General features: G+C 32.8%; 4 protein-coding genes across 4 annotated transcripts; 3 read left to right on the forward strand and 1 right to left on the reverse strand.

Moving 5' to 3' along the window:
* Window positions 1-1,689: 1,689 nt before the first annotated feature.
* Window positions 1,690-2,967, reverse strand: LOC100636611 (calponin homology domain-containing protein DDB_G0272472-like). The gene has a single exon (XM_003383950.2). The coding sequence runs from the start codon at window positions 2,918-2,920 to the stop codon at window positions 1,772-1,774; it is 1,149 nt and encodes a 382-aa protein (XP_003383998.1). The 5' UTR covers window positions 2,921-2,967; the 3' UTR covers window positions 1,690-1,771.
* A 91-nt stretch (window positions 2,968-3,058) lies between these two features.
* LOC105316656 (DNA ligase 1-like) lies at window positions 3,059-5,377 on the forward strand. Its single transcript, XM_011411721.2, has 3 exons — window positions 3,059-3,731; window positions 3,864-3,907; window positions 4,128-5,377. Exons 1-3 carry the CDS (start codon window positions 3,100-3,102, stop codon window positions 5,318-5,320), a joined length of 1,869 nt encoding a protein of 622 aa, XP_011410023.2. The 5' UTR covers window positions 3,059-3,099; the 3' UTR covers window positions 5,321-5,377.
* A 3,580-nt stretch (window positions 5,378-8,957) lies between these two features.
* LOC109593810 (uncharacterized) lies at window positions 8,958-13,841 on the forward strand. The gene is made up of 2 exons (XM_020008906.1): window positions 8,958-9,029; window positions 9,921-13,841. The coding sequence occupies exon 2, from the start codon at window positions 9,932-9,934 to the stop codon at window positions 13,697-13,699; it is 3,768 nt and encodes a 1,255-aa protein (XP_019864465.1). The 5' UTR covers window positions 8,958-9,029; window positions 9,921-9,931; the 3' UTR covers window positions 13,700-13,841.
* A 406-nt stretch (window positions 13,842-14,247) lies between these two features.
* Window positions 14,248-25,638, forward strand: LOC109593811 (uncharacterized). The gene is made up of 30 exons (XM_020008907.1): window positions 14,248-14,430; window positions 14,481-14,981; window positions 15,030-15,104; window positions 15,156-15,280; window positions 15,614-15,746; window positions 15,801-15,917; window positions 15,964-16,066; window positions 16,113-16,483; window positions 16,645-17,151; window positions 17,239-17,589; window positions 17,709-18,998; window positions 19,054-19,335; window positions 19,394-19,414; window positions 19,704-20,021; window positions 20,088-20,408; window positions 20,525-20,647; window positions 20,770-21,057; window positions 22,004-22,065; window positions 22,114-22,190; window positions 22,501-22,634; window positions 22,709-22,974; window positions 23,157-23,291; window positions 23,338-23,432; window positions 23,501-23,921; window positions 23,984-24,038; window positions 24,086-24,186; window positions 24,254-24,387; window positions 24,460-24,722; window positions 24,770-24,836; window positions 24,893-25,638. The coding sequence occupies exons 1-30, from the start codon at window positions 14,346-14,348 to the stop codon at window positions 25,539-25,541; spliced, it is 7,470 nt and encodes a 2,489-aa protein (XP_019864466.1). The 5' UTR covers window positions 14,248-14,345; the 3' UTR covers window positions 25,542-25,638.
* The last annotated feature ends 38 nt before the right edge of the window (window positions 25,639-25,676 follow it).

Consider the following 25,676-nt stretch of genomic DNA (forward strand, 5'->3'; position numbering starts at 1 on the left):
TAATATTTTTACACTCTTCTAGTTTCAATGTTTCTTAGTGGTATAAATATTGAAATTATTGTCACCCATGTTATTTTGCATGCCCATCAAGTTTTGTTATGATTTTTAAAAATTTCTTTTTGTCTTACTTTCCTCTTCTTCACCCTGTAAAGATTGAATTTGAATTTCAGACAATATAGATCTGGGCGTATCTGATAAATAAAATTTCATGACAAGTGATTCACATGCATTATTGAAGTTTGTTAGCAAGCTGAGTTAATAGTCCCCACCTAATGTTGAAACCAATAGTTATCAAAACATGGCAAGTATAGTTTGCTACCAGCACATCTTATCATAACTCTACCTGCCCATTTGTCTCTGCAGATGTTCAAAACATGTTGCAGTAGAATGTTTCTGGGAATGTAACTCCCATTGTGACCAGAAGGTTTATGTAGTGTAATGGTAGAATGTTTCTGGGAATGTAACGCCCATCGTAACCAGTAGGTTTATGCAATATGTCACTAGCTTTTACAGCCGGCACTATAGCAGCTGTTCACAAACATGCTATGATAGAACCTTGTTTTTGATTCTAAGAACTATGTTACTACCAGCAGATGTGCAATACGTTATCACTAAAGATTAGATCGGCCCATTTTACCAGAAATTTTCATAACTCAGTGAACTATACCAACCTATCACTACTATCAGGTGTTTCATTATCGTAGAATGTTTCTGGGAACATAACGCCTATCATAACCAGCAGGTTTATGTAACATGTGACTAGCTTTTACAGCCACTATAGCAGATGTTCAAAATATGCTATGATAGAACCTTGTTTTTGATTCTAAGAATTACGCTACTATCAGTAGGTGGGCTTGGATTGGCCCAGTTTACCAGAAAATTTTATAATGCAATGAACTATAACAACCTATCACTACCATCAGGTGTCTAACGTATGTTATCGTGCTTCATGAATTATACAATTTTAATTCTTAGAACTATACAACAACCCATTTACTAACAGCAGATGTGTAAAACACGTTATTGTTAAATGGCCTTAAGGCTCAAGCCATGCATAAGATATTGAAAACATAGCTGTTATGATAAAGCCTTTAGCCTTATTCTAAGAAAGTGCAATTGTGCATTCCTATTGTTGGATCTATCAACAGGTGCAATGTGCATATGGTATACCATATATTAAGGTTGTTACACTCTAAGGTAGACTATAGCGTAAACTTTCCTGAATGCTTAATAAAGACAACATGATACAAATTGTGAATTAACATTATTTCATATAAGCATGTGAGCATGGTTGTTGTGTTATGTCTTATGTTTGCTGTTACTTAGTTATTATTATCAGTATTAAGAGTAGTTCTTAATCTTACCTTACTTTATGTACCTCAATATATATGTGTATGTGCATACACTGATATTAATTCATGTTATACAAGAGCATGTTACCACTTGTATAATATTAAACTCATTCATGGGCTACTTGGTGAATATATGTTCACACCTTATAAGGAAAGTATATGCACAAAAATGAAAACAGTCAATCACCTGCATTAAGTTATTGTCACTGGCTTCCAGCTTTGATAATTTACTGATTTGATTATGCATACTTGAAGCAGTGTATTAATAAATATTTAAGTTGGGCGCAATGAATTATTCAGCTTTTAAGCTTTATACATAACTTTTTAAAATGATTTCCTAAACCTATAATTATTAGAATATTATAGACTATAAAGTTGTAAGATTATTATTGTTTTCGAGCTTCTATTGCTTCATCACTTTATTCTTTGGAATCTCCTTGTTCACCATCTTTCTTCTCTATTCCATCCTCATTTTCATTGGTATCTTGTGGAGTTTCTTGATCATCTTCAGGTTTTGAATCAATCGCTTTTTGTGATGGTGCACTAGCTTGAACTTTAGCAATTGCATCATGTGCTACTCCGGAGCTATAAACAGATGAATTCATCAGTACTTTATCAGCAAGCTGCAATGCTTTATCGGGATGCTTCTCTAAAAGCTGGAGTAGAAATTGCTGCCTTTGAGCTTCTGCACTTTGGACAGCTGCAATTCTATCTGCCTCAATTTTTTTGATGGCATCGGTTTTCATCTCAGTTGTCTGGATAATTGTCTCAGATTGCTTCTCTGTGACATATTTTGTGGTTTCCTTTTCAGCCTCGATTTTCTTTTCATTTATTTCTTTTGCTGTATCAGCTTCTTTTTGTTTGATTTCCTTTTCTGTCTCGGTTTGCATCTTTACAATAGCTTCCTGGGAAGTCAGCTCCATTTTGGTTCGCTCTTTCTGCTCTGCCAATTCTTGATCCTTAAGATATTTCTCTGCTGCAAGCTTCTTTTCGGTCACTTCTTTAGAATGTGCTAATTTTTTTTCTTCCACTAATTGATCAGTTTTGATCTTCATTAAATCAGCTTGCTCTTTTGCTCTAATTTCTTCCATTTTCAATTGCTTTTCTTGCTCCCTTCTTTTTTCTTCTAACTCTTTTTGAAATGCCAGTTCCCTTTCTTTTCTTTCCTTTTCTGCTTGCATTTCTTTCATCCTCATTTCCTTTTGTGCAGCAAGTTCCATTTCTTTTTTCTTTTGATCAGCATCATTCATCATTCTTTTAATTCGCTGATCAGCTTCATGTTGCATTCGTTGCCGTTCTGTCTCGTTCTTAGCCAGAGTGATTTTCAATTCCATTTCTTCTTTCTGCTGCTTTAGCCTTGCATCTAACTCTTTAGCTTTCATTTCTTTTTCATAGCTTATTCTCTGCTTTTCCCTCTCTAGATTAGCCTTCTTTTCCCTTTCATCTCTATCTCGACATCCACTGCATTTTTCTATTGTTTGTGTACTAGGGCCAAAAACTTTTGCAAAGAAGCCATCCTTTCCTACAGAAAAAGTGTCGCCACAATTCTTGCATTGAACGTATGGCATATCCTTGCCAATAGAATAATACTTGCTATAGGAAGTAGCTGTACGTAGCAGAAAAATGACATAATGAGCTGGTCTTTTATAGACTGGTATACTAATTTTAATTAAAATTTTATAACCAGCTCTGATTTTAAAAGGATTTGTATGAGGTATGCTAATTTGTTTTATCATTCGAGTGTGGAATGGCAATAAAATCTCAAAAAGAATTTGAAATCGAGTTAGCTGAACAAGAAGAACAAATAAAAAAAGAGCTAGAAGCAGGGTTATGGCAGTTACAGTCTGATCTTGCCACTAAAAATGAAAGTACTGACAAAGAATTAGCAAAAAAAGCTGAAGAACAAGAAAGTTTAATTTCCAAAGAAAGAGAGAAGATGGAGCAGAAGCTGGCAGCAGAAGAAACATGTGCAAGTGAAGAAGCAATCAGAAAAGAAGCAAATACAAAAGAGTTGTCTGAGACTTTGCAAAAATTGGAGTCTGAGCATACAGCCAGTTTGCAAAAGATAAAGTCAGATTTGAAGGCTAATGTAGCTATACTTCAAAAGGAAACCAGTGATAAAACTATAGAAGTCAAGGAAGCAATTGAAAGGGAATCTCAAATGCTTGGGAAAGAAAAAGCAGAACAATTGAGTGTGTTATCTGATATTCAAAAGAAGGAGACAAAGGAAATTGATGATTTGATGAAAGAATTGAAGGACGATGTTAACTACATGAGTAAAAAAGTAATAGAAAAAACTGAGCAAGAGATACAAGATATGAAAAATAATGCAAAAATATTTGAAAAAGAAATAAATGAATTGGTCCAGGATCAAGAAAAGTAGGAATTGCATCTAAACTTTTAAGTTTTGTAGCTCTGTTAAGCCATTTTGATTGTTGATTATTATCAGTTGCTTAATAATAATTGTTATTTGTTCAATCTGAACTGTGCACGACACTTGTGTTTGCTAAGATATAAATCTAGCATGATAAGAGGTGATATTTTGCACATCTGTGGTATAGGGAAATAACCCATTCCTTATCATAACATGAAACATAATGTCCACCTGGCATTTCTCAGAATCTGTTAAGTATGCATAACAATTTGGTGTTGCATGAAGGTGGGATCACTGGGATGTACTATTATTGGTTTTTATAGCAATTGGGACTTCCTGCTAGTGTAGATTTCCTTTGATAGACTTAACATCATTCAGCTTTGTTCTAAACGGGAATTAAGCTCGTTCTTTATTAGTGATCATCATGGCATCAAACAAAGAATTTGAGAAGGAACTTTACTGGCAGAGACTACTATTGCAAACTAAGCTTGAGGCTGAACAGACTGAGTTTCAAAGGAAGATTACAGCTGAAAGTGAAGCCAGTTTTAATGATTTAGTTCAGAAATATGAACATACGGAATATGAAATGAAGCAAAAGCTTGCTAAGGAAGAAAAGGAAATGAAACTAGAGAGAGAAAAAGAACTGGAGCGAATTAAAGCTGAAAGAAAGGAAAGGATGAGGATAATTGAAGCTGAAAAACAGGAAGAAGAAGAAAAAATGGAAGACGAGAAAAGAAAGTTTGAGATTGAAATTGCACAAAGAAAATCTAGACAAATGGAAGAATTTCATACGTTGAGCATGTGGAAAAAAAGAGAGGTGGAAGAAAAATTTCAAGCTACTCAACAAAAAATAAATGAGGAAAAAATAACAAGGCAAGAAGAACTAGAAAGTAATAAGGCTTTACAAGAAGAAGAAATAAAGGCTAGTGCTGAATGGAAAAAGTTTGTAGCTGACAGGACAAGCAGTATTATTACTAGTACAACCGAGATGAAAGCAGATGCGATAGGACGAATAGAACAGAAACGAATAGATACATTAGTTACGTCAGACATCCAGAGGACACAACTCTATGTTAAGATGCGCATGATGAATGACAGCTTTGATGAAAAAGACATTTCTTCTCTAGATTCCATAATGCTAGAACCTTCTTTATATCAAAGTCAAGGTGCAGGTGCTATTGCTAGTATTGAAGGGCAAGCATCAAAGTTATCATTAACTGCTCCAACTACAAAAGAAGGGACTTGCAAAGATGTTACTACTAGTGAGTTAAGTCACAAACATACCACTTCACGAAGTATTGCTGATGAGCTCAAGCATAGGAAGCATGAAGTAGATGAGAAGTGTAAAAGTATTTCCCAGGCAACTGCAGCAAGAATTGAAAGCATTGAAAAACCAGAACATGAGCGGCTGAAGTGTGTTGGAACTGCTGATAGAAAAGCTATAAAGTTGATGGATAAGATAGTATCTAGATCACATGGAACATTTGACCCAGGATTCATAGCAAGTGTCAATAAAGAACTTTCTCCTCACAGTTGTGCTTTTAAGACACAAGCTACTGAAGACATAGCCAATATAGAATTGAAGCCAGACTAAATCTAGCTATCTAAGCTAGCTTTGATAATAATGATAATTAATACAAGTTATCTCTATGATATACCGTATAGCGGGTTTTTTCGAGGATAATAAATTTCGCGAATGGCCTGTCTTCAGACATTCACGAAATTAAATTTCGCGAATGAACCATTGAGGTCTTGATAGTTAATTAATTCTAATAATATTATTCAATTAAATTAATAAATTATTAACAATAGCAGCATGCAACCTTGCTTTTTCCCATAGTTTACTCTAGTCAGTTTTTTCATTTTCTAGAGCTATTGCCAAAATAATGCAGTTTGTTGAGTTAATAATTTAGTTAATATGTCATGTGCAATTGCCCAATGCAATAGATAATAATAATTATGTTATTTGAAGCTTTCATTCAATGTGAGCTATAGAGACATCATGTGAGCTGGTGGGAGATACTTAAAATTGAATAATGTAAGAGATGTTAATGACATCATCATCATCATAAATGACGTGACAATACAAAACAGTGAAGACAATCATGGATACAGAAGTATTTTACAAAAAATGAAAAATTAATTTATTAAAATAGGAGCACCATTTATACCTAGCTAGGACAGTATACCAATATTTACTAATAAATACCAAAATTTTAATTTAATCTTGTATACCTACAATAGGAAGTGCTGACCCCTCGAGAAGGTCTCAAACCTTTCTAAAGAGTTCTATCACACTCTTGTTGTGATTGATATTTATCAGCTGTATAGCCAGTCCTGAATAGCAAAAGAATTCACAAAGCAGCTAGGGCTCATATGGATGGGGTGAGCTCAAAATGTTTACATAGATTTTCTATGAGCAGTAATTAATTCATTTTTCAGCTGACTTCAAAATTATTTCCACAAATATTGTTTCTCATTACTGTATATAGCTAATTTTTTTAGTCAAAATTTCATCAAAATTTTAATTTGTTGTTAAGGTTAATTTTTTTCAATACAATTGTCATTTCTGTGCTACTCGCTGAGAGCAAAAATTTTGTTGGTCAAAAATTCCTTAAAACAAAAAGCCTGACAAATTTGATAAAATTTTTGACTGGAGCTCTACAATGTATATACTGTATAGCTGGAAAAGTTTGCGGGAATTATATTTTGCGATTTTGTACCCATATAGCTAATTTTAATGTTTGTGGAATTTAATTTTGCTGGTGTAGGCGTGTACTGTTGATACACCCATTACTTGTAATGCTTTGCGGAATTAAATTGTGCATTTTTATGATGAACAGCAAACAGCAAAATTAAATTCCAGCAAATATTTCCAGCTATACGGTAGTACAACACATACTGATAATGTAAGGATTGATAAATAATGTGCATGTAATATCTTGTAAATATTTTAATTCACTTTTTATTGTTTTGTTAAAAGAACTTTAGCAGAAGTTAGTTGAATGTGACATGAAAATAAGGACAGGAATTTTATTGCAGGTATTTTTTTAAATTAAAAAAGTATATACACCACTCCCCTCTTTCATTGATAGACTTCTGGCATATGACACATATTTGAAGGACTATCTCTCTTTTGTACTCAATCATAATCCTTTTAACTTTTAATGATCCCAGAAGCCCATTGAAGGTCAGTTTTAAATAGCTATAGTGTACATTTTTATTTGTGTTGTTTAATTTTATTATGATTAAATTTTAAAGCATGGAGTGAATGGACGCATTTTCATCAACTTTTAAAATTGTAAAAATAAAATTTTAATTGGAATTAACTCAAACTTTCTAAATACATAAGTTTATGTATGTATCAGAAAAATTATAAAATTGAGAATTTTTTCATAGCTACTTTTGACAATATTTGGCCAAAGACTGTGTACTATTTTTACACATGTAGTATTACGGCAGTGTTACTAAATAGGATTCACTCACTTATGGTTTTTGATCTAAATTTGGAGCAACTTAAAAATTTGTAAAAATTAAAATTTGATCAAAATTAGCTCAAATTTTGTAAACAACATACTGACATGTATATATATGTCTCAGAAAAATTTATAAAAATGGAAAATTCTCTCTTTTCAATTTTTGCAAAATTTGGCCTGAGATCATGACTTTGACCAGATTTCTTAAGCAACTTTAAAAATTCAAAAATCTAATTGTGATCAGAAATTTGGAATCAACTCAAACTTCTACACAACATAAATACATGTTTATATATCAGAAAAAAATTAAAATGGAGAATTTTCTCCTTTTAAATTTTGGTGAAATTTGGCCTGTGACCATGTACTGATTTTTTAGCAACTTTAAAAATTTATAGAAATCCAATTTTTATTGTAATCAGTTTAAACTTTCTACGCAACATAAATAGATGTATATGTATTAGAAAAAATATTAAAATGGAGAGTTCTTTCCTTTTAAATGTTGGAAAAATTTGGCCTGGGCCATGTCAGGATTTTGACCAGATTTTTGAGCAACTTTAAGAATCCATAAAAATTTCATTTTTTTGGAATCAGCTAAAAGAAGTATAATAAATTAAATAAAGATTACTTTCATAGCCATTTTTTGACACAATACCATCCAAGTTTTTAAGTCCATCCACACATGTACCAATTCGACATATGAACATAAGAACATTAATTTTTGTTGTTAGAGTTTGAGCAGCTATGAGTAGTTTTTTAGTGTGTAAATTAAAAAAAACATCAGTTCTCTAATTTTGGCAGGCCAAATGTCAACATGAATGTACATGTGTGTATTGGATTTTTCAAGATGTGAGCATCACAACATACTCATTCCTTTATGATAATATCTTGTAGTTTACTACAAATGAAATTAATAAACTCATTTTGAAATGAATGATAGCCAGATTCACTCCCCATTAGACATGCCTTAGTATAGCCAGAATGATGAAAAATGCAGTGAACTTGGGTTAATTGATATCAAAGATTAGATATCTGTTTCACATAAAGTTATATAGATCTATTACTTTGACCTTAATTCCCTTAAGAAATAAAAATTTTCACTGTTTATGCTATAATTTTTTATATTTATATCATGATAAACACTTTTCATTTCATTATTTATTGTTATTATTATGTAGAATGTAATTTTAACTGTAATTTAACCAGATGAGAGTTTTTAAAGGCAATTTTCTTTAATTGGTAGAGCTGTTACATTTCAAAAACCTTTTAGTTGAGTTGGAAAATTAAAGCAACTGTTTGGTGGAAAATGCACTTAAGGACAATTGAATTTATTTAGTGTATACATGTTATTTTTGAGTGTATCTATTTATGTATGAAGTTTTGCAAAATTGTTTGTTTTTTCTTCTGTTTATAGATTTGGTCTGCTATGTTAATCTGTAAAACACTTCAAGCATAGAGGAATTTACATTACCAATGGAGAGGTGTTAAGATGTCAGTAGCTATACCTTGCAAACTCTTCCTGCAGTGTTTCAATCATTTAAATATTATTTGCATTATTACAAACATAATTATGATCAACTTGATTTTATTGATGCTTTCTGTTACTATAATTTTCAAACCTATATTTGTAGTACTGATACTACCATATATCCAGATTAGTGCATGGCTAGCTAGTTTACACTTTAGACCACACCCAGATCCATATATGTTATAAAGTAGTAAAAGCACTACAATTCGCTACAATTAGCTCTGACTCGACTTTAGTCGACTTCTGACTAACAAGAATAAATCGTGTAATTTCCTTCCAAGATCTCATCTAGTTGTCAGAAGGTAAGTGTAATGGCTACTTCTAGAGTCTTGCATCATGTACATGTAATGAGGAATGGGAAATTTCAAACAAAATTGACAGCAAAGTCAGCTAAAATCACTTGTTATTAATGCAATAGATATAGGAACAAAGACACATAGAAATAGCTAAATTAATTAACATAATTTTTGCAGAGTGTTAAGACTTTCTAAATCAGTCAAAAATAACGTGCGAATTTTCAAATGATAGGCCACAAAAGTACCAACTGGCTACTAGACTAGATCTAGTTTTATGGTATAATGCTCATGATTTTCTAAAATAAAACAAAAGTTATTAATTTAATTAGGCCACTAGACTTTATTAAGATTTTTAAAATCTGCATATCATTTATTTTTAAGATTTAAAGTTAAAAATTTTGTCCATGTAACTGAAAAGATTATGGAGACACCATTATGGTTTCACCCATAACAAAATTTCCCTATATGGTAAATCACAGCACACTGCTACTCTACTACATCTAGATACTACTATATCTACTCTCTGATGTAATTTAGATGTACTCTAGTCTACAGGTCATATCCTGTATTAGTGCTTCAAAGCACTAATATATGACCTGTAAACTAGAGTACATCCGATTGCAAAGATAACAGAGAGTAATCTTGTGCGGCCCGACTCTCCACCTCTGGCTGCGCGAGACTAAACAGAGAGTATAGTAGAATCTAGTTTAATGTAGTAGAGTAGCAGTGTGCTGTGATTTCAGCACCATATAGGGAAATTTGTTATTTCTAAAAACTGTCATATCACAAATCAAATTTGTGTAAAAGATGCACTTTAAGTTCTTATTGTGCTTGTGTACTCTGGCACATCATTATTGTATTGAATGACCTTAATGGCATATAATTTTGTCACTGTAGGTTTCATTAAAATGCATCATCATCCTTTAATGGCTATGATTCTTGTTCTCTGTCTCGTTGCTCTTATTTCAGCTTCACCAATTAATGTTGTTTCACCACATCAGTTGGACGCATTGTTGTGCCACAAGCAAAATTTCACTGAATCAACAGAGATAATCCTTTTTACAAATGTTACTCACAACATATCTGCTGTCGGGTTTTGCATTGTTAATATTTCAAAGTCTCTTACTATAAGAAGCTCAGGAGTAAGTGCTATAGTACAATGCACAAGTATGCTGAATGGTTTTGTTTTTACTGGTAGCAACAATTCTGTTTTATTTCTTAATGCCATCAAATTTCTTAAATGTGGCACTAAATTAAGCCAATTAGATGAATCTTTGAAGTGTAAAATCAATGCATCAAATTTTCCATTCTATTTTACTCAACATCATGCTGCTGCATTGCTTTTCATAGGTGTTAATGACATTCAAATGAAAGACATTGATGTAGAATCTTCCTATGGTTTTTCCATTATATTATTTAATCTTCCTAATGGAACAATAGACTCGGTCACAATAACAGCATCTAGTACAACAGCAGTAGGTAAAGGAATAAGTGTTGGTAGTGGCCTTTTGATTCTTTACTGCAATGAAACTAGACTTGGATCTAGTAAAAGTAGCAGTATTGTTCTATCCTCTTTGCAACTACAGTTTCTGTTTGAGGATATATTTGAGTTTGAATGCATTCAGAATTTATATAATTCATCCGTTACACATCTAAATAAAATCCCCATTGTCAATGCTGCTGGGTTAACAATTTTCTACATGCGAAACGATTTTCCAGTTACTGTGCAAGTTATTGGCAGTAATTTTTCCCATTGTTATGGCTCATTAGCTGGTGGCTTGTTAATCGTGCATCAAAATTTTTTCACAAATTCTCAGACTGTCATTGAGCAATGTACTTTTGATCATAATTCTAATATTCATGGCTGCCATGGTGGGGCTATTGTTGCAGTAGTTTATTACGATCAGAACAAATCCCATTTTCAAAATTACTCACTCAATCAATCCGTTCCTCTAACAATTTCCAATTCATTTTTTCATGATAATGGAAGAGATGGCACCAAATATTCTGGGGCTATTAGTGTACTGGCTATAAATCCTGAGAAAATTCCAATTCAGTTTTATTTCAAAGAAGTCAAGTTAATGTTTAATTTTGTCAGTAGTGATGGATCATGCTTTGTTGGTCTGGTTGACTCCCAATCAATTGTGCCTGACAACAATATTGAATTCATTTTTGATTCAATTTTTGTCTCTAACAATTCTTCTCCTGTTCACGGGCAAAGCACTAAATTGTACTATCCTACTAGCATGTTTCTAATTTTAAATGCTAAAAGTATTATTAATGGGACAGATGAATTTCCAGGAACTTTTTCATACAATTATGGTTCTGTTTTTAAAGTTTCTCAATCAACTATTGTGCTTGAAGGTTATTTAAACTTCACAAGTAATACTGGGTTTTATGGTGGAGCATTTTTTCTCCTTGATTCCAGTGTTATTTTATTTTCACAAGGCCTAAGGGCCAAATTTACAGGCAATCATGCTAAAGCTTTTGGAGGAGCAATATATTCAATTGCAGCAAGCAACAGTTACTATGCTAAGTCACTTTGTTCATTCCAGGTTAATGATGATCAATATAATGATACACAAATATCATTTTATAACAACACAGCCATGATATTTGGGGATTCAGTCTACTCTACAAACCTCTACAATTGCTACATGCAGAATAAGTTATTAGAACCATACCAACTCACATCCATATACAAAACAATTTTTAATACAAGTTTGCCTAAAAAGTTTTTGTTTACCAATGCCATGACCATTGAAACTTGCAATAAATCTTCCTACATTGGGTATCCTGGAGAAACATTTCACATAATGCTGACAGCAAAAAATATATTGAATGAAACTACACATGCAGAAGTATTTGTTTCGGCAGCATTAGCAACTTATAATGGAATTCAAAACATTGATTGGTGGTTCTCCGAGAAAGAGTTAATACAAGTATTTGGCAATGAAAATGGCTGCTCAGATGCTAGCGTCACAATACACACAAATGATCGAAGCACTGTTGACATTATTGGGGAGCATCGTGCGTTTTTACTATTTTTAATTGAAAACTCTAATATTTTAACAAAAGTTGACATACATTTGCGTTCTTGTCCTCCGGGTTTTGTACATGATGTGATTAACACTGGGTCCTGTGTATGTTCAAACATTGTTAAGAACATTGCAGATACTGCACCTATCTGTGACATAAATTCAAAGAGCATATTACGGCCTTCTAAATCTGCTTGGATGGGAGTAATACTGAATGAAAATGGAACTGAGACATTTGCTGTAAGTCTTTTCTGCTATCAGTACTACTGTAATAGTAATTCAAGTTTTGACATGGTCACAGTTAATACTGATGGAACGTTTCGATTGTCATCATCATCGAAACCTGGTGTCACTAGTTCACTTTGCATTAGTTATCGTACAGGAAAACTCTGTAGTAGTTGTGCCAATGGCTACAGTGTGGTTTTTGGATCACCAGAGTGTAAAAAATGCAGTAGCCTATGGCTTTTGACTTTGCTTGCATATGCTATAGCAGGTCCTCTCCTCATTTTTATTATGTATTCCCTAAATCTAACGCTAAATGTTGGCACCATAAATGGCATCATCTTTTATGCACAAGCTTCTAATTTTGGAATTTTAGATGCCTTAAACAATCAAGGTCATGGTTTGAATAGATTATTAACTATTTTTCTGTCACTCCTAAATTTAGGGCTTGGTTTCCCAGTTTGTTTTTATGATGGAATGAGCGAGATGTGGAAAGTAATATTGAATCTGTTGTTTCCTCTTTATCTTTTTGTCATTGTTGTACTTATCATCATTCTGTGCCGATTTTCTAGTAAAGTATCAAATAAATTTTCTAGTTCATCCATTCAAGTATTAACAACTATAGTCTATCTCTCATTTGCAAGGCTACTTAGTTCAGTTGTTAGTGCTTTTAAACCAGCAGTTATTCATACAGCCGAATCAGCTCATCTTGTTTGGTATTGGGATGCATCTGTGCCTTATAACAGCACAGGACATATCATCATTATGGTTGTGACTTCATTGATTACGTGTCCACTGCTGATGACATATCTGTTTCTTCTACTTTTCCCTAGACCTCTGAGATGCAATGCAAAGCTCAATGAATGGACAAGGCCAGTAATAGAATCCATTAAGGCTCCATATAAGGAGGGAAGGCATTATTGGTTTGTAGCAAGGATTCTAGTTATAACATTTATGTACATCTTGTATAGTACCGAGACTTATGTTTCATTTTTTAATGTCACAGTTATGGTAATTCTGATCTTTATAGTGTTATCTCAAGCTGTTTTTAATCCATACAAAAGCAAATTAATCAACCTGTTAGATTGCTGGCTCTTAGTTAACCTTACCTTTTCATTTGGTGCTCTTTATAGCAAAAATGCAAGTAGCCCCCAAAATATAAATATTTTCCTTGAATCGGTTGTCATTCTTTTCTTCTTTACTTTCCTGTGTTTGGTCCTATATCATTTCCTGATGGTATCGAAAAAATTTCGCAAAGCAAAAGATGAAATCGGTCAGTGGCTGTTTCAAAGGTGTAATAATCAAAGAATCTCCAGAAATATTAATGATTTTAGTAACAAAGATCCTTATTACAGTCCTTGTGATGAATATCGTGAACCTCTTCTCAAGCCAACAGCAACATTTTTGAACTTATAATTGTATTTTAGTGCTATACTTGTTATTGTCACAATAAAGGTATACCTTTTTGAGCTGTAAAACATTGTTTATTATTTATGCCAAAACCAAATTATTTTTTAGGACTTAAATTTTGAATTCTATTTACCTAGACTAGTCTAGATCTAGATCTAGTTGTAGTTGTTTCAAAGGGGATCAAAAAATTAGTGAGGGGCAACCCCCTCCCATGATATAATTTTTATAGTAATCTGAGTGTAGTGATGTTAGGACCAGGCAAATCATGCTAGCATAATTTGGAACACAATAGGGCAAGTTATTATGCTGGCATAATGGGAGCATAATGGGTCAAAAATTTACCCAATACCCCTGACCACAAAAATTGCAATTCAATATGGCAAGTGGTAGTGGTAGTGCAAAAATAGTATTCAAATTCAAAGTCGTAGGAAGCATTTTCAGTTTCTGGCATTATTATAATATTATTTTTATTACAATACATGTAACTTGATAATTCATACTTGAGTAAAGCATAAAATATGGGTATAAAATGAGCATAATTGAATTGATTTCAAAGCATGATGGAATTTGGGGCAGTGCCTAAAAGCTTATGTAATAGGAAGAAATTGAAGCATAATTTTGCTAGCCCTAGTGACTGTATAGCTTTAATAATATGATTTTAACTTTTCTGTTTGTTATTTTTTTGAATGCTGCACTCTCTTGTGGTCAAGTTGTACCTGAATGCCCTGACAAAGGAGGTAAGCAGCTACTAAAGCAGTACAATTCATAATTAATCCAATTTTCACAGAAACAGTCTGTCTTGGCCATAGCACTAGTAGAGTATCTAAAAGCATTGGAAACACAGTATCTGATATACTATTAGATGCACATGAACAATTTTGTGGCTGTCGATACATAAAAGATAATCTTGTCATTTCAATTGGTAACAGCCTCTCTGATGCTGATCAGCATTTAGTGGAGGCTAATTTCTCATTCTTGTACTATGTGAGGGAAATTAGTGGTTACCTTGAACTTAGTGGTATACCATACATTAAAAAGCTGTCCCTACCTAGCCTCAGGCTCATAAGGGGTGATACCTTACGATTGTCTCGTTATGGCCTAGCAGTGTCTGGAAGAATTGAAATGCTCTTTATGCCAAACTTAACTGAAATCAGTAAAGGTGATGTGGTATTGCTTGGTAACTCTGATGGACCATACCTGTGTAACGTTCTATCAGTTAATTGGACTGATATTGCTCCATTTGGTCCTTCTGGTCATAGATTCGAGACAACAGGATGTTCAGATTCTAGTACGGCACTTTTACTGTTGATTTTGTTTTTACTTTTTAATGTAATAGATATCATAGATTGTGATGCATTAAACTGTAACTCTGGCTATTGCTGGTGCAATGATACCAGTTGCTGTCAACCATGTATGTAGTCTACTCTCATTAATTACTACTTGTCACCATTACATTTTATAGTAACTTACATTAATTGTAACTGTAACAACAGTCAACGTTGCTATAGAAGTGATCATACAACACATTGTTGCAATTCAGAGTGTGCTGCTGGGTGTATTGGAGGAGAAAACGCTGATCAGTGTAGGGTATGTGATTACAGCTGCATGGCACCATAAACATAGTAGGGTCATGTGATAGTTGTAATTGTGACAATGTGGGTCAAAATTTGCAGTTTTGATAGTAAACTCTATAAGAAAATGTGAATTAGATTATCAATAGTAATGTTTATTTTAAAGAGTTTGTACAATGTATCCGTTCATTATTTAACTGATCTTATTAAAAACAGCATTCATGTTATGTTGTTGAATTTATGATGCCTATCATCTTATGACTAAATAAACTTTGGAAAAAAGCATCACAGTAATTATGATCAGATATCAGTTATTGCAATTCCTGTTGTTATTTATTGACTTTGATAGGCTTGTAAAAATGTTTTGGATGATGGTGTATGCCTTGAAGAATGTCTCATTCAAGAACCCCCCAATGTTAATAATAAGTCTAATTCTGACCTGAAGTTTGAAGCTAAACCGCTATGTCTCAGCAGCTGCCCAGGTAGAGAGTAGAATAAAATACCAGTATTTAAATTACACGATGCATTGTTACCAGATGTGCTCTTTGAGTTTGGTACAATTTGTGTTGAAAGTTGTCCAGCAAATTATACATCTGTACCCACAAGTCGTGGAACAATGAAATGCATTCCTTGTGACAAAGTTTGTTTTCAAGGTATGTTTATTATTTATATGCTTACTTTTTATACTTTTGATTATAGAATGTGTGGGCGGTATTTTTGATTATAGTAATCCTGGAGCATATGCTGGGTGCATGATAATTACCACATCATTGAGAATTGGGAGCATACCTGTTGGTACAAAGTCAGTGATTAAATTATAAAATTGCTTAGTGACATTTTTATCTCAGTAATTCAATTTTGAATGTTCTTAAAGACATTATTGAGATACGTGGCTCCTTAGATATTAGCAGTTTTAGTGACAAAACTTTTCCTTACCTATCAAACCTGAAAGCTGTGGGAACTAACTCCGTTCAAGTATTATCAACTCAATCTTGCCAGGGGTTGAGTGAATACTTTAACCATTCTATTATAGTATCTGACACAAGTCTAGTCAGTATTGATCTTTCATCATTGGAGACAGTGAGTGGTGGTATACGACTGCACAATAATCCCTCACTTCATGATATTGGGAACTTGTGTTACTACTTAATCAACGATAATGCATCATTGTCGTCAAGTTGTGTTTTGGATAATCATAGATTAATCATGAACGAATGTGGTTAGTTCCATGCTATTATTACTTTAAAATATATATTGCATATCTATTTTATTTAAGACACAATATGCATGTTATAAAGGCTACATTCATCATGCTCATGCATAAAGATTTATATGTAGTGGCTTTGAATTTGTTTTACTTAATTGAACTTTTCCTATTAGCCATTACTTCTGTAGCTAATGACAACTGCTCTAGCTGCATTGATTTGACTCGTACACCAGAAGCCAATGGAAGCTCAGTTGTTGCAACCACCATTCACCTCATACATGATTCAGAAATTTTTGAGGATGATTGCGTGACTTTAAAAAGAATCGCATGGCTTGAGACTCATGATGGCACTAATCAATTGACCTATAGACCATATCACCATGGAGGAATATGGAATGTAAATGAAACTAGCTTCAATAATATAAGTCCTATCCTTGCTCATGGAAATGGAATATGGAGAGTCTTTGGTATTAACTGGAAAAATGTTACATGGACTGATCTTAGAAAACCTCTCTATTCAGCTCTAGCGGCAAGGCTACTCATTCATCAGATTACTAACGGTGCATCATTATGTCAAATATCTACTCAAGCTAACATGTGGTCAAGTACATACACCAGTAGCAGAAAAACTGTGGATTACTACTTAAAATTAAATTCAGAGCTCAACGTCACCCAACAAAGTGGGTTTTCTACTACTTATTAGCTTATAATTAATGCATTACATGTTAATAGATAAAATACAATTGATGGTATTTTTCTTTTATTAGTCAATATTACTCAAATTGGTCTTGGAACTAGTGATTTGGTCAATCTTTCATCAAATGAGTGGGCCTACTTTTCACTTAATGTATCTGAAAATATCTCTCTAATTATAGTATCTCTTTTAGTGGATGTTGGAAAAGCATCACTCTATGTTTCTAATATTGGTCTGCCTTCTGATTCATTCCACTGTGCTCAAATAAAAGAGACATCTGAAAATGGATATGTGTATTTATCGTTAAATCAATTTAGTTCTTATGGATCTCAGGATATCTTATTCATTGGTGTAGTGGGACATAAAAATTATAATATGACAACTGCTTCCCTGAGTCTTAACGATGCTCAAAACTCATATAATTGTAAGATATGAATATATTTACTTGTAGTATGTATACAGTAAATACGCATGTTTAGTGCTCATTAAAAAATACACAGTAAAATTAGGTTATTCAGTACTAATTGTTTAATTTTTTTACAGTTGTTCAAAACTTGGGAAGTGATTCAGAATGGTTTGCCATTGGAATTTTTGGAAATAAAGAGGATGTAGAACCCCTTCCTTTTTCAATCTTTGTCACCTCTGATTCGAATGAAACCTTTAATATTTCAGTTGAGTCTTATAGTGGCCAGATAATGACTGCTAAAGTGAAACCTTTTGAAACAACAAAATTTTCGTTATCACATTTGTATACTGTGACAAACGTCAATGATACACTCAATGGTCTCATCATTAAAGCAGAAGGTGGTCATAGAATAAGGGTTTCAGTCAGATATTTCTCTAGTGATTCATACTTAGCTCTTCCTTTGATTAAGTATGATGGAGTTACAGAATACACATACATTGCTGTTACACCAACATTGGTTTCTCCTGGCACAAAAAGTAAAATTCTCATAGTGTGTGGCTTTAATGACACATCAGTCACTATAATACCTTCTGGAACTGCTTTAGTTTATTCGCCACATGAAGGCCTCAGAGAAATTGAATATTTAACTAACATAACCATTTTAGCAATGAAGTTCCAAACAATACTAGTTGAAAGCGATGAGCTGTTAATTGGGACAAAAGTAGTTACAAGCAAACCAGTGACATTTCTCTCTGGACATCAATGTGTTTCAAAATCTGGTTCCATGAATGAGTCATGTGAATTCACAATAGAGCAGATACCACCAACAGTCAATTGGGGGCAGAACTTTATTTTTTCTTCTCTTCCTTCTTCTAATGATTCTCGTCTCTCTATAACTGCTGCAGAGCCTGACACTAAAGCTACCATATCATGTGATGGATTTAGTGCTGATTGGGAACCAATTACAATCTCCAACCCATCCGGTTATATTGAAATAGTTGTAAATGCTGATGACAATTTCTGCAGCATTGTCGCAGATAAGCCCTCCATGGTTATGGTGGTGAGTTCATCTACTCACACTGAGAGGAGTATGATGTCACTAGTGCATCCAATAGAACAATACTCTGATGCTAATTACACATTTGCTGCACATAGTACTTTGATGGGAGAAGATCATCTTAATCTTATTCTTGATGGGAATGTACATGATGTCCTTCTTAATGATGAGCCAGTGATTATTCAGACTCAGTTTTTGAGTATTCAAGGAAGAGAGACATTTAGATATGGACTTCCATTGGAATTAGACAATGTAACCTATTCTGTGTCTATAAAGAATGGTGCAAGAGTTGGGACTATGTTGTATGGTTTTGATCAATTTCTTGGTTATGGGCAACTCACTGCTACTAGCCTTTATATGGTACACAAAAGTAAGATAATTTATCCATATTCATGTTGTATCATTTACACCACTATCTATTTTAGGTAATAATCATTTGTCAGTCAATGTAACTAGTCATATTGTACAGTATGTAGCTGGTGACAATATTGTTTTAATGTGTTCTACTAGTGGTTTGCCTGTGTATGCTATACACTGGATGAAGGAGGATTCCATTATATATCCTTCATGTAAACTTTCTATCTCAAGTTGTGGTCCTAATTCAAGTATGCTTAATGTATACAATATTGATCCTTCTGATGCTGGTGTGTATCAATGCATTGCTCATAGCTACTATAGTCATTCAGTGGCTGCGAGTGCACAACTAAGTATGTTAAAATGAATTTTTGTATAAAAATTTTATGCGTGATGTATTTTATCTTATAGGTGTTATTGAGCCTTCACAAGGTATGCCATTTTAATTGTATTGTTAGTAAATGCCACATATCATATTCCCAGTTAATTTTGTGTGAAATTAATTTTTGTGCAGGCTCAAATCCACTATAATTAATCTTATTAACATTAGATCTAACTAAAAATTAAAATTTTGTAAACCACAAAAATTAATTTAAATAACGGAAATTTGAGGCCACAAAATAAACTAACTGTACTCCTTATCAATTACTCATCCTTGCTGTTAGCATAGCTTTTTACCCAAGTGCATTAATATTTTGTGTTAAGTATATTGTATCAACAGATAATTATAAAGTACCTGTTGTTATGCCAGCTATACCTAATCCTACTTGGACAGTAAAAAATAGAAGTCATTGTTTAAGTTTTAACATTAGCAATGCTGTACCAAATGTTACCAGTAATCACATATGGTGGCATCACAAATCATTTGGCGGACAAGAAAAATATTTGGATCCAAGTGACACTTCAAAGTACTCATTTAGCAGTAATAATCATCACATCATGGTGAAAGAACCTCAAATACATGATAGTGGGAATTATACTATGATAGTGAGAAATGAAGCTGGGATTACCAATAACACAATAACTTTTAATGTGTATGGTAAGTGAAAAAATATATATGTTATGTACTCTATTTATTTTCTTCTCTTATATCTTTTTTACTAAGTTGCTGCAACAATATTTGGCATACCTCCTTTCAATCTAAGAGGACAAGATGGTGAAAGTGTTACTTATGCATGTATTGCTGATGGTGTTCCCAGACCAGAAATAACATGGACAAAAGATGGAGTTAGCTTGGAAAATTCAAAGCGAATTTTTATTATGTCAGAAGAAAGACCCTGTTGTGAAGAGAGACTTGAGTTGATGAGCACTCTCACTATTAATGAACTCAACTCAGAAATAGATAATGGTACTTATTCGTGTAGGGCCAATAATGCAGTTCAGCAAGAAGCAGTGTTGATGATTCCTTTTTCCCTTAATGTCTTACGTAAGTAAAATTATCATTTAATTTCTGAATTTTTAGTAAAAATTTAATACTTAAAAAAATTATATGACACTGAAATGTTTTATGGTTCTATTCTCTTTGTTGTATTGCTATTTTAGCTCCAACACAAATTGATCGCTGCACCAATAATCCTTGTGGTCAGTTTGGATCTTGCTCCAACAAATTACACACTTATTATTGTACTTGTCATGGTGGATATACCGGAGACAGATGTCAGTATAGTAAGTGTCTAATTTAATACATTATGAACTTTATTAGGTCCCAGAATTACACTTAATATATATGCAGTATGTAGCTTGTAATAGTAAAGTACTGCTATTATATTAATTTATTTTCCTTTTAGCTGTTCTAGCTTTTGTTGAGCCACAGTTCACAGAGACTCCAAAGGACACAATTGCTAATCTTTATTCTGCAGTTAATTTAACTTGTCGAGCCACTGGCTCCCCTAATCCAGTGATAGTTTGGTATAAAGATGATGATATCATCATTAATAACAATGATGATATCTCAGTGTTAAAAATTCCTGAACTAAGGCTGAGCAATAGAGGATTTTATCACTGTGAAGCAAGAACATGGCACAATGAAAAGATGATTATAAAGACTTCTGACAAAGCACTCGTAAGAATTAAAGGTAAAAGACAAAAATGACATGTGTGAGGGACCTCAACTGCAAAATGATTTATCAAAAATTATTTTTCAATTTCAATCTAGGATGCAACAGTATTTATTTTGAATGTCATGTTGCAATGAATTTTTTGTTTAAAATGAGTTGTACAAAAGTAGGTTCTTTATGATTGTTTCAATTAAATTAATTGAAGTTAGTTATACACAAGGTTTTTGGCTTTCAAATTATGCTTGGTTTTTATTGTGAGGTGTTGGGGTAACTGCAGTAATTGTTTTTGATGATTTTGAGACCTTTTGTGTTGTTGGTGTCAAGAATTTATGTATGAGAAACTATAGCAATTTCTATGGGATATATGCATAGCTTTAGTTGGCTCTATAATTAAATGCAATTTTTATTATATTATTCCTGATTCCCTTATTTTAGTATTTTAAAAAGAAAGATATGTATATGTATGGGAGAAAAATATAAAGAATGGTTAAATGGAGAATTTTTCTCAACCATTTTTCACAAAATTTGATTAAAGGTTATAGCCTTTTGGTTGTTGGGCAGATTTTTGAGCAAGTTTAAATTTTAAAAAATGAAATTTGATCAGAGTTAGCTTAAAGTTGATACTTAACATAGGACATGTATATTATATACATAAAAAAATTATAAAAATTCCATCTTTGTGATTTTTGTCGAAATACCCTGTACTACTGTATAGTACTTGGGCCTAATTTTTGAGCAACTTGGCAATCCACTGACAAGAAGCTGCATGAATAGTTGAGTAACATGCCATGTTTTAATGGGAGACTGTGCTTTTGTAATTACTGGTTTTCCACTTTCATTTATTCCCTCAGTCTGTATCTAAAACTAAACTACACCTATCGCTCTCTTCCTTTCCCCATTGTTATTGTGCATACTGTCTTAGATCTATGCCATAACTTCATTTTATTTTGTTTGTGTAATACAGGTGTAGTTCAGTATGAGACACTCATAAAAGGTATAGAGAGCTCTGAAAATATTTTACTTCTGGTAAGATCAATATTTATTGCGAATTGCAAGTTTACTGGTGCATTTTAGATACGAAGTTCTTTTAGCTCTCAGTATTTTCCTGGAAATACAAAGTTGCTTAATGTAGACATTAGTAATGACTCAAGGTATGTCCATTGTTTTACTAATAATTGTTTATATAAATTGATAAAGAATTATCATTTGGTTCTAATGCTTTATGTTGCATTTTACACTGTACAATAAGAAATTACACTCATATTGTTTAACTTTAGATATTCGATAAGTGTATAAAAATAGCCTAACTGTAATAACCAAATAAAATTTTTAAAAAGTCATGTGAAAAACAAAGTACAATAAATTAGTGAGGAAAGTAATAATATTTAGTCTACAACAAAAGTAGTAGTAACAATATACCCGGTAAATGCACTATCACTGTGAACACTCTCTCAATCTTAGTTCATTAGAAGCACATTACAGGGTCATTGTTACACTACTGACAGATCAAAAGCCAAGTAATATTTTAGCATTATCACTTTATGATCAACTACAAAGCAGTCCTGAGATAAGCATCATACAGATTGAACGATTTGGTAAGCTGCTTAAATAATATTGTTGTGATTATAATAATTTGTAGCATAATCAATAAATATTTTTGTTTTTATAGATGGCTGTATGCCAGACACTACAATCATTCCTCCTCATACAAATGTGACAGACCTTAACGTTACCATCACATGGAATGAAACAGAGCTAGGGTCAGATGTACAAGTACATTGTCCATGTGGAAATGGAAATGCATCCATGGAGTTTAATCTTACGGCAACTAGGACGTGCCAAGGAAATTTTAAAGATGGAGCAATGTGGAAGGAGCCTAATGTATCATCTTGCAACATTAGTGATTTTGCTCGCGAGATTTGTAGACTAACAGAAGTAAGATATTCCAATAGCTGGCTTATTTGCAATAATTTTAATTTCACATTTCATCTACTGCTTCTTTTTTATTCTTTAATTTTCATTATTAATTACATGTATTCTCTACACACATAATTATGTGCATCAAATCTTATTATGACTCTCAAAAGTACTCTATCTACACATACTATTTTTTGTAGTTTCCATTATCAGAAAGAGTTATGGGGCTAGTTAATTTGACAGATGAAAACTCTCACATTGCTGATCGTACTGATGTTACAATAATAACAGAAGTTTTACTAACAACAACTACAGTAGTCAGAGGAAACTTCATAGTGAGTGCTTGGCTTTCTTATGTATTTAATTGTTAGTTTTTTGTAGTTAACGGAATCTTATTTGAATGTTGTGGATTACATTCTTGGGATTAATATGGCTGTCTTACAACAAAGCCAAATATCCTTCAACACATCAGCAAGGTATGAAATTATAAAAAATCATTAATTTTTGTAAAGCCTTATTTTATGCATAACCCTTTTTGAAACAGGATTCTAGCATCTATTGAACCTATAATAGCTGAAATACCTCTTACTAATCTTGATGAACCAGTATTTATTGTTTTTGAAAATTTTGCAACTTCTGTTATTGAAATTGAGACTGAACAATTTGATGGTCTTACTTCTACTTTTGATGCAAACAACAGCAGAATTGAATACACATTTGAGTTCAAAGCATCAACAACAACACTGCATAGCATATCACTTCCTAGTGATCTCCTGAGCTCCAGCATTAACCTAACTAATTCCACAAGGGTTATTAATAATTTATTTTTAAATGAAGGCCTCTTTTTAAGGAGAAAAAATGACTCGTTGAAAGTCAAAAGCTTTATAGTGTCTTCGACTTTTGTGAACACATCAATCAGAAACTTAGAAAATCCACTAAATGTCACATTCCCTTCTAGTAATAAGGTATAATGAATGGAAGAGTGTGTCAATTGTACGCATGTCAATCTTTATTCATATGAATTTAGGATGACTTGGATGAATCTAAAATAATCTGTGTGTTTTGGGATCCTACATTAGATGGTGAGTGTTTTAATGTCACAGATGCTATTAATTTGCTTAATATACAGAAGGGTATGGTGATTGGTCTAGTGAAGGATGCAATCTTACCATTATTAATAGCAAGCTTGTCTGTATATGTGATCACCTTACAAATTTTGCTATTTTACTAGTGAGTAATGCCCGGTGTGCCACTGCCATCATTATAGCTAAGCTATAATTTTTGATTATTTTTGAAGGATGTTTCTAGTAGAACGAACATTAGTGAGAATGAAGGACAATTTGATGTATTTCTTGAAGCAGTCTCTTACATTGGAGTCATTATATCAATAATCTGTATTATTTTAACACTTTTCACTTACATAGCAGCAAAGTAAGATTTAATATACTGCACTGAAAGCAGTGCAAAGTGGCTTTAAAAATTTTTTTATGTCTGTAACTTTAGGAATCTGAGACAAACAATTTCTGGTCAGCTAATAATCAACTTAAGCTTTGCTCTTCTTGGGCTTTATGTATCATTCATTCTAGCAGTACACAGTCGTCATGTTGAGATTATATGTGCAGCCAGTGGTATTATCCTTCAATATTTTTTTCTTGTTACTTTCCTTGCTATGGGTTGTGAGTCAGTTATATTGTACAGGGAACTTGTCATCATTGTAGGAGAGAGAAGAGATGGTGTAGCATTGAAGTCTGCTCTCATTTGTTGGAGTAAGTTTTACTTTTTCGTTCTTAATTTTTATGATATGTTTTTACAGTTTTACCGATTTTTATTGTACTTTTCTGCTTTGCTCCAAATTACAAGAATTACATTCACAGTGCATTGTAAGACTATGATCAATTAATTCATTATCAATCGTCATTATATCTTTTATATTTAGCTGTCGAGCTTTTGGTATTCCATTTTACATTGGAACAGTTGCCCCATTTATTTCTATCTACGTATTCAACTGTTTTATATTCACTATCATCATGGTTTCATTGCTACGTAGAGCCCAGTCCTCATCAGCAGTTAAACTACCAACCCATACTTTTGCAAAACAACAGCTTGGTGTTGCCATTTCTCTCTCTATTCTTTTTGGGATAAGCTGGGGCTTTGGACTTTTTGCTTCTCAACATGTCTACAGTAAAGACACAAAATTTATACGAGACATCTTTGCTGCAGTATTTGTTGTTTTGACATCATTTCATGGATTTGGTCTTTTTGTAATGCATTGTGTCCGCCCAAAAAAAGTTAGAAAAGAAATTCTAACAATGTTTAAATCGAAGAAACTGATCATGTCTACAAATAATGAGCACAAAGAGAATTTTTTCACTTTAATCAGAAATCAAAACTCTTCAACTCCTTACAAAAAGCAGAGGAATAAAACTTCACCACTAAAAAAGAATGATTTTTTAAAAACGAATGAATATGATACAAATTTTAACACTTTTGCTGCTGAGACTACTTTTATGAATTGTGAAGATGAGGAAAATAGTAAAATGCAAGCTGGCAAAGGTGAAGTGCTTGATTTGACTTCCGAACCTTGAAACTCAATTGTCTATTCAATACGGTTTTGATATTGTCAATATAGTTTATAATTGTAGCTTATAGTTGTAGTCTAATTTTTATTTTTTTAAACACAGATTTGAAAGTTATTATATAGGTACTAGGTTATAGGTACT

The sequence above is a fragment of the Amphimedon queenslandica genome, unplaced genomic scaffold (genome assembly GCF_000090795.2).
Source record: "Amphimedon queenslandica unplaced genomic scaffold, v1.1 AMPQUscaffold_13504, whole genome shotgun sequence".
Classification (NCBI taxonomy): Eukaryota; Metazoa; Porifera; class Demospongiae; order Haplosclerida; family Niphatidae; genus Amphimedon; species Amphimedon queenslandica.